The sequence below is a fragment of the Camelina sativa genome, chromosome 4 (assembly GCF_000633955.1).
Source record: "Camelina sativa cultivar DH55 chromosome 4, Cs, whole genome shotgun sequence".
In the NCBI taxonomy this organism is placed as follows: Eukaryota; Viridiplantae; Streptophyta; class Magnoliopsida; order Brassicales; family Brassicaceae; genus Camelina; species Camelina sativa.
This window is the reverse complement of record NC_025688.1, coordinates 18,549,974-18,559,885: the sequence shown is the minus strand read 5'-3', so window position 1 is coordinate 18,559,885 and position 9,912 is coordinate 18,549,974. Positions and strand designations below refer to the sequence as shown.

At 30.3% G+C, this 9,912-nt stretch overlaps 2 protein-coding genes and 1 long non-coding RNA gene across 3 annotated transcripts; 2 read left to right on the top strand and 1 right to left on the bottom strand.

Annotated features, from left to right (window-relative positions):
- LOC104781097 (transcription repressor OFP6-like) lies at positions 496-1,374 on the bottom strand. The gene has a single exon (XM_010505693.2). The coding sequence runs from the start codon at positions 1,275-1,277 to the stop codon at positions 786-788; it is 492 nt and encodes a 163-aa protein (XP_010503995.1). The 5' UTR covers positions 1,278-1,374; the 3' UTR covers positions 496-785.
- Positions 3,193-3,649, top strand: LOC109132581. Its single transcript, XR_002037606.1, has 2 exons — positions 3,193-3,449; positions 3,545-3,649. It is a non-coding gene; the product is annotated as an uncharacterized LOC109132581 (long non-coding RNA).
- On the top strand, positions 8,292-9,671 carry LOC104781096 (putative F-box protein At3g52320). Its single transcript, XM_010505692.2, has one exon. It carries the CDS (start codon positions 8,360-8,362, stop codon positions 9,608-9,610), a length of 1,251 nt encoding a protein of 416 aa, XP_010503994.1. The 5' UTR covers positions 8,292-8,359; the 3' UTR covers positions 9,611-9,671.

The following is a 9,912-nucleotide window of genomic DNA, read 5'->3' as shown; positions in this document are numbered from 1 at the left end:
TTTTCTAAACATCAATTTGTACTTTATTGTCTTTTATTTTGTCAAAAATTTCTTATTTACACAGTTACATGTCGACAAAATTATAATGCACTACGTACTATATTTCTTGTACGTGCTTCAGTGTCCAATGAAATCGTATACTGTTCGAATAAAATTTAGTGTAATGAACCTACTTAGCTACAAGTCTCCTCCTATCTTTCATATCGTCTACTACTATTTCCTACGGTAACAACGTTGATCATGTTTCTATACGTCGTCAGATCTATTTTTCTCCTTTTGTAAAAAAATATCGTATATTTGCAGAAAATTAATTAAGGATCAGAAAGTTTGCAGACATTGTACTTTTCTAATCAATAAATATAATTAAACGTGTATTTTGGAACATTCACGTCACTATCCGAGAGAGTCACGAGTGACTAAAACCTTTAAAACATTTATCCCAATTCGGTTTTGGCTGATTATAAACTACGCAACAAAACATATAAACATGTAACAGAGACAAACTTATTAGTTAATTGCAATATTTGAAGATTACAATAACTAAGTCCACACCCCACAGGACAAAGTTGGATAACATTATAGTATTAGACGAACATGCCCAAAACCTAAGGATAAAGTAAGAGCTTAATCACCATATTACACGTTTTACCGCGTGTCAATACACTGATGACGTGACATGATCTTAATTAAAAAGAGTTATTACGATCACGTTTACGTTACTTCCCTAACAAACATAAATACATAAGATAGATAGATAGATAGCTATTCATTTTTTATTAATTAGCCTAGTAATAGTTATTATAGTAATCACGTGAGGCACGTGACACGTGACGGGTGACGAGAGGGGACGCTTGGACGGCGGAAGCGGCGGCGGAGGAAACGTCTTCCCATATCTCCGAGAAGGCACGGACGATGATGCCGTGATGATAGTGCGAGTTGATGCTGAGGAAACACTGGAGAAGCTCTCTGAGTTCGTCTTTTGTATAAATATGGTTCTCTAGTATCATTTGAAGCATAGACTGCCGGAAATCAAGGTAAGGATCGTCGGAATCTTTCTCGACGGCGACGGCAGCGGTGGACAGAGGCGTGGAGGAGGGTGTGGCGGATGAGATGGAGGAGGAGTGGTAGTGACGGTAGCTAGAGGAGCTGGGAGGTTTGGGCTTTTTGGAGAAAAGGTTGAGAAAAGAGAACAAGGTTGGTTTTATACAGTTACCGCAGCTTATGTCGACAACGGAGACAGTCTTCAGGATCTTCTTTTTCTTGCTTTTTGCCGCCATTGCTCTGACTCTGACTCTGTTTCTGCGCTAAAGACTAAGGAAGAGAGAGAGAAGATATGGAAAGATATAAGGAGGGAGAGATAGATTTTATATATATAGAGAGTGGATTTTTTTTTTTTTTTTTTCACAAATATAGAGAGTGGATATGTTGTATAAATGTGTGTATGTGGTCATGAAAAAGGTTAATAGTATTACACTAAATAAACTCTTAAACATCACTATCATAATCTTATATAATATGAGAAAGTTATATAATAGTATTAACTTTGCATAACACAATAATATTTGGCAGCTTATATTTTTTTATAACTATTTGTATAAATATTTTAGTACACATGTCCTCATTTCTCAATTATTATTTCTTTTTTAATTTATTTTTCTCAAAAGTACATACATTATTTTCATATTCATAAAATTTAAATGATATTTCTGTACTAAAAAATATATTAACATTTATGCAATATCCTTTTAGTAATTATATATAAATATATTTATCAATATTTTATATATTTAATATAACATTATAATATTGTATATGTATTATTTATCAATATTTTATATAATTACTATAACATTTATCATAAATTTGGACAAAATAATTTTTCGATAATGAAAGATTTAAATATTAATATCATAATTTTGGAAAAATATAATGTGATAGTTATTAAATTCTTTACTAATGTGACAAAAAAGTATAATATTTGTTTCACAGTTTTTGTGCCAAAAGATCAAATCAATTTATTCTAAAATAATTTCAAAATATAAAACAATATAATTTTATATTTCTTTAATAGTAATCATTAACACAATTTATTGCATATTAATTTTTTAAAATGTAACTCCCATGATGTTTGAAAAAAATTAAAAACAAATCTTTCATTATATGAATACACTTTAATGTATTAATTGCAATACAATTAGTAGTTTACAAAAAAAAAACAGACAAAACTTATGGTATATTTATTTTTTGAAATGTAATACGAGTAAAAATTGTTTAAATAGTTACGGATACATGTTACTGAAATAATTGTAGCAAAATATAGCTACAGTATGTGACAAATTTGTTACAACATATGAGTTAATTTATTTTGTAGCTATTTTGTGAGGAAACGTAGATAAATAGTGACAGATAGTTACCAAAACATTTTGTAGTAAAATTGCTACATAATTTGTGACACACCATATTGTAGCAACATTACCCACAACATGAGTCGTGGCAAGATGTAATAAATATTTTGAAAATAATTATAAAAAGTAGATTAATAGTAACTGTTGCGACAATTTTAACGCGTAGCAATACCATTCAGAAATATTTATGTGACGAAAGCTTATTTATTTTGCTATAAATACATATGTAGCAGCAATACAGTCTTGTCAAACAAGTTGCAAAATTATCTACAGATATAAGATAATTATCGTTTACTACATTAATCATGTATTATAGTATCATTTTATTTTTGATATAACATCAGATTAAAAGTAAAACTAGGATTATAAAATCATCTCATCAATAGTTTACATTGTGTTTTGTGTTTTTTTTTAATAAAAACATTAAATTATAAATTAAAATATATTTTTTAAAAATATTATAATCATATTCTCATTATTATAAAATATTTTCTATTTGATTATAGTAAAACATTATAAATTAAGAAAAAGTGATTAAAATGGAATAAGAAAATATAAATTAAACGTGAGCCAATGGGAAGACATCACTCACATAGATGACATGGCATATTATCAAACCGTATGATCAGAGTGAATCCATGGGATATAAATTCTAACATCTCTTTGTTATTTCATTGGCTAAACTATTAAAGTAAGGATCACATTCTTTCTAATATGAACCGTTAGATTAAAATAAATCTAACGGACACGAATTTAACCCTTTTTTTTTTCTCTACCTTCTTCTCTCTTCGTTCTATCTCTCTCAAACTCGTTTTTTTTTTGCGTCCTCTCTCAAACTCGATTAGAAAGTAGAAACCCTCACAAGCAGATCCGATTTGTTTGTCTCTTTTTCACTCTCGATCCCTCTCAGTCTGAATTCCCCTCAGTCTCAATCCCTCTCAGTCTTGATTTTCAGTTTCATCCATCTACAAAGCCCCTCTTAATCGTCACATGCATCGATCCAAATCAAATTGGTGAGGTCAAAATTAAGAATTAACACAGAAGGTAAAATATATACTTGGGTGTTCTTTGTTTTGCAATGATTTAGTGTTTAAGTCATCTTGGGTTTGATCCGTTTCGGTTGTTTTGCTCTTTTGCAGGAAGATTACCCTTTGTCTCTTCTATCATTCTCGATCTAGAACAAAAACTAGATTTGATGGTTGCTGGCTTTCGTCAACTCAGATGCAATACTACTTATGAGAGAACATAGACAAGATGATTATCTATTGAGGCAGTATTTGGATTGCTCTAGTTTATGCATTAAGAAAGTGAATCAGAACATAGACAGATCAATGAAACTTGTATTATCAGTTTCTGCAGATATTCATACTATTCGCACATCGGTATTGTCAGTTTCAGCAAATATCTATTAATGGTGGAAGCTTGATGATAGAAGAAGAAGAAGAAGACGTTTTGACCTTTTTTTTTTTTTTGTAATCCTTTTTTTTTAGCTGGAGATAAAACAAAAAGATCATTAGGAAACCAAAAATACAACCCAAATACATTTGTGTAATTTTTGTTTAATTATTTTATTTGTATATTTACTATGTAATATATCTTTTTGTATTATGATTTCAAACAAAATAATAAAACATATTATTTTTAATATTTCAATTTATCCAAAAATCTACTAAATTTATAATTAAGTACAAAAAAAAATTTATTAAATACACAAATATGGGTATTAATTAGTATTTAACTGTGTAGCTAACTGTCACAAGTTAACTACAAGCATTTTGTGCCTTATGGAAGCTAATTGTTACACATATTTTAGAAGCTTTGTGTTACTAATAACTACAGTAATAGGTCACAAATAATAGCTACTGCTACATATTAATTAGTATCTAACTTGTAACAATTTGTGATGATGAAAAAATTTGCTACAACAAAATAGTTATTAATTTATTTTGTCGCAAAATTGTAACAAATATTTTTTGCTACGAAAAACAAATAATACCTACAAAAGTTTTTGTAACTATATGATCAATTTTTACTAGTGTAACCATAACTCCCATGATGTTTGACCCAAAAAAAACTGAAAAAACTCTCATACTACTACAAATTTATCTATAAATAGCTAGACAAATTCTTCATCAAACATCATACTCTACCTCTCACATAATTTTCTAAATTTTGTAATATTTAACTTTTTCTTTTATGTGACATTTGTAGGTTTTGAAATAAATCAGTTGAGTCGAAATTTTGGAGCATATATAGAAGTGAAGATGTGAAATGTGGTTATTTATTAGAAAGAGTTAGATGAAGAATGTCTTAGGCAAATAACACATTCTCACTTGTAAATCAATGTTGTAATTTGTTTTTCTTTTGATGCATTTGATAAATTTTTAATATAAAAATTTTAGTTTTTGATCATAATTCATAAACTCTAATAGATTTTATATCTTAGTCACAATATTTATGCTACTTATTACCTATGCTATATTTTATGCAAGTGTGTTTGTATGTATTACCCATGAAAATGAGTTTAAACAAATATTAACTGTTTCAAATAATATTACTTTAAATTTGTTCCTTAACGTTACAACTGTGTTTGTATGTATTTATTAACTTTGTTTCCGATAACCATTTTCATAGTCCTTTATTTTATTTATAGGCTATAACTTCTGATGAGAAAGGTTTTGCGATGGTTTAGGGTTTAGGGTCAGTGAAGATTTGGACGTCTAGGTGATATATAACTCATGATATGGGTTTTCAAAGCCATGTGATTCTTCCAAATTCAGTTTTTATTTTCTTACACAATTTAGTCTGAATTTTTTTCTTAAAATATATTTAACATCTAATTTCTTTTCACAATATTATTGTTTGGGTTATACTATGTATGCACTTTTTTCTCTTCTCATATGTTCCATTATTTTTCCTAGCCATGATCGATTGTTAATGATGTGATGATAATGCTTACCTGCAAGCAGAGCAAGGCAATGAGATTTGACCATGTGTGCAAGTTTCATCAATATGCATTTAACAAGACTCACCTCTACCACGTGTTTATCAAGTCGAAAGATCCACATATCACCCTAAGCTAATTCCAGTTGTATTCTAGAGAGAGAGACGGAGGAAACGAGAGAGAAAAACAATGTCTTGGAGAAGTAGGAAGATTTGAGTTATCTCTTTTTCCACCCATTACATGATTTTTAGAAATAAAAACACAGATGAAAAAAAAAAGAATATCTGGTGAACAATTATTTTATGTTCTCTTAGGTTATGCAGTTAACAGTAAAAAAAGTAACTCAATAATACAATGGTATGTTTTTACTCTTTTTCGTTGGTCATTTTGAGTATTATACAACATACGTATATATATATATATATACTGTTAACGGTTGTAGATAGAGTTTTGTAGAAACTCTTGATTCGCAAGTTGAGAATATACATTTTACCATTTGTTAGTTATGATTTAGGAATGAATGATCTGGCATATTCTTATTATGATTCTCAATTGATATTACTGGATTAATAGTGTACATTTAAAGCTAATAAGATCTTACCAAATATGTAATCGTTTATTAACGCAAATTATATATTTCCTAAGATGAATTCATTTTGAATTAGTTGCTATATTATAGGGATGTGATTAAGAGGATGTGATTACATAATTTGGGTTATCAATTCTTTTTGTCAAACTCGGTTCTAAAAATTCGGCATGCAAATTAGATCTTTCCTAAGATAGAATGAACATTAATTGGATGTAAATAAGTATGCTTAGGATTAAAAACCGGCCCAAAATATTCGGCAATCTTAAGGAGGATCCGGATAATTGAATCGATTATAATTTTAGTTAAAAACCCGACCCGAAGTTGGCAAAAAGTGATGGCACCCTATTGTACTCCAAAAATGTATTCAAGCTCTATATGTGGATATACTTGTTTGGTTACAAATATCCTAAGATAATTTTTAATATATATCCGTTTATAAAAATTCAAATCACATTATATGATGAAAAAAACCTAAAATTTTATTAACTTTATGTATTAAATAGTAATTAAAATAATTAAATAAAAATGAAAGGAGAATTATATTTTAATCTAACATATTGATTTAAATTAGATAGATATATTTTAGAAAATTAATATTATCAAATAAGGAAATGATTGTGTTTGGTCGTAAGGATTGTAGAGAATTTAGTTGAGATTTGTTTGGATACAAAGATAAGAGAAGATGACACAAAAATAGACTTCAAAAATGTTAAGATAGATATATCAATACTGTATATATTAATAACATCTTTTTACTCAATTTAAACTAAAATTTACTTTGCATTTAGTATGTTCAATAGATATAAAATACATGATAAAAATATAGAAATATCTAACAAATAACTTTCTTTTCCAAATGAAATTAATCAAGAAGCAGAAAGAATTCTACTTCTAGAACACAAATGCATTTGAAGTCATCTGTATAATTCATTAAGATTAAAATATTTTATTGCTAAAACATTCAAATTATAATAATAAAAGTTTTAATCATGTGTGAGCATGCTGGTAATATATAAATATCAAAATTATTTATGCTTTCTTCAGTTATCTAATTAATGAAATTAATTACACAGAGAATGAAGGAAGAGCATGAGTTTAGGCTCAAGAAGAAGTTATTCGAGAAATTCAAGCTATTGTCTCGCCCTTCTTGGAGGTGTTTGGTTTTAGAAGATATTGATGTTTTATAGATTATGTTAAAAGCGGACAAACTAACACATAATGTCCATGCTCAGCCACATTTTATTTTATACGTAATCAAGTTCTTTTTCCAATGTAAAAAATGTTTGTACATCTTGATTGTGCATCAAAAAATGAAGAGCTCTATATATTATGGGATACAGACTAAATATTTTAAAGTAGCCTTTTATATTAACAAAAAAATTCAGTTTAATGCTTAACTAATCAATATTCATTCATTTTAAGTGACTGAGAATACTTATTTAAAAATAAAACAAATAACAAACATAAGATAATTTATCAAAATAAAAAATATAAAATTTTAAATATTTTAATAAATCTAAGTTATCTCGCGCATCGCACGAGTCTAATTCTAGTTAATTAATGTGTATTAGAAAATATAGTTCGTTATTTTGATTTCTGGTTGTCAACTTACACAAAAAATATAGAGCATTAGTTTGATTTATTCATCTCTTCATTAGTTTGATTTATTAATTTCTTGCTTTGACATAGAACATTTTATTGCATATATTGATTTCTTTTTTTTTTGAATGAATGATAAACTTATTTGTTACACAATATATTGATTTTTTGACAACCTGAATTTGAATGTATAAGATTTTATAGCACAAACTTCAATGTCAAAACTGTTGGTTGATATGTTGGGTTCGATTGTTGTTGGACAAATCCTCTCTTTCGGAATTTATAAACTCCAAAAAATAGTTTGGGTGAGATTAACCATTTCATTGTTTTGACTCGAAATTATACACATGAATACATGATAATGGAGCATCATGAATTTGTGATGCATGGGATTGAATAGCCAACTAATTGGCCCGAATAAGCTAGGGAAATTCAAACCCACTTTACAATATAATCAATTGTATTTGTTTTCTTTCTTAGGAAACGCTCTTCTTGTTTCGAATAGTCGAGACTTTCGAATTAAGGCCATATATATATAGGGCCATAGCACCTCGTACCATCTATTTCATCAGTTTATCTTAATTTTGAGAAATTCACAAAAACTAACTTTTTTATTACCCCAAAAAGAAAAGGAGAAAAGCATAATATTATTATTACTTTCATATTTCCTATTTACTTTGGGTAATAATAACTAAAGTATAAACGTAATTTACGTACTTTGGAATTGACAAAGGAAAAAAGAAAGAAAGAAAGAAAAAAAAGTCTACGGGGTTTTCCTTCCGTCTCGCCGCCGTGACAGGGCTGAGGAGGAAGAAGAAGAAGATGAGGTCGAAGGCTGATGAATTGGACAGACCGAGAAAGAGAAGAAGAGTCATGGTCAGGCCCGATTCTAACAAGTCATGCGGGTTTGAGAATCTCACTGAGGATCTATTGATGGAGATACTGGTGAAGTTATCGGCGAAAGAGATGACGAGGTCGATGTGCGTGTCACAGCTCTGGTATAACGTAATCTCCTCCCGCTACTTTACCAACCTTTTCCTTGAATCACCATCATCCTCGAAACCACCACGTTTGCTCCTCTCTCTTGTGGACCATGAAGACCAGCGCAAGTATGCATTCCTCTCAACATCATCATCATCATCGCCGCAGCATGATCAGTCTGCCTCTGTAATAGACCAAGATCTGGACATGCCCGGACTCCGAGGCTACTTCGTGAATGCTCTTCGTGGCTTGCTCTGTGTCAGACTTGGGAGAAAATTGCGAATCTGTAACCTCACCACCAAGCAGCGCGTGACTTTGCCCATCATAACATCAACACTTTTGGCTGAACCTAATAATGACAACAATATTTGGAGCTTTTTTGGGCACGAATCTGTTTATGATGAATACAAAGTGCTGAGCATAGTTTGGGATGTGAGCAAGGAAGACGGGATAGTTAGATGTGAGCATCAGGTGTTGGTACTTGGTCCTGGAGCTTCTTGGAGAAGCCCTTATACTACTAGTACCATTCCTCCTCATCGTCCTTTCTCACAAGGTATCTCCATCAACGGTGTTTTGTACTACGGAGCTTGGACTGATGCAAATAGATGTGTGGTTGTGAGTTTTGACTTGATTTCTGAAGAGTTCAGTTTGATTGAATTACCCATTAAGGCTGGCATAGTCTGGCATACATATCGCTCTAACATTGTCAACTACCAAGGCAAGTTAGCTGTTTTTGATTACTCCCAACTTGCGTCTAATGCAACTGTGGACCTGTGGGTTATGGAGGATGAGGGGAAGATGAATTGGTCTAACAAGACTCTGGTCTTCCCCCTTTCCAGTATCAATTTTGTCCAAGGCGAGAGGTTGGGGATCCTAGGGACTGGCCGTTGCAGTGAGATTAGGCTGGCAAAGACAAATCTCTTATCTTTTCAACCGAGACCTTTTGTCATTTATGATTTGAACAGGAACCAAATAACAAGAAGCTTTGAAATAAGTCGACCACCATATCTTTGCTTTTTGGGAATAAACAAGGGTTTTCAAACCAATTTCTGGGAGGATGATATTGAGAGCATTTTGTATTTGGAGACCTAAATTATACCCTTGTAACTCAATCATATACACTTTTGCATAAGTTTGAACAATATCATTTTGAGCTCCTAAGATTAGATTGGTATTTATATTTTTCTTTACTAGATGAATATGGAAATGTTAAGGTGCAAGTTTTGTTTATGTTCTATATTTTTAACTCATATTTTTGAAAAAAGAACTCCTCTCCTCTTGTTTCTGTGTATACAATATTCAGTAAATTATTGGTGCAACTAAAGAACCAAAATTAAAATTAAATGGAATGAAACTTTTAAATTTGAACATTTGATAGCTTCTAATTTGCAACA

Coding starts and splice junctions, on each gene's coding strand:
- LOC104781096 (XM_010505692.2), top strand. CDS start 8,360: ATGAGGTCGAAGGCTGATGAATTGGACAGACCGAGAAAGAGAAGAAGA.
- LOC104781097 (XM_010505693.2), bottom strand. CDS start 1,277: ATGGCGGCAAAAAGCAAGAAAAAGAAGATCCTGAAGACTGTCTCCGTT.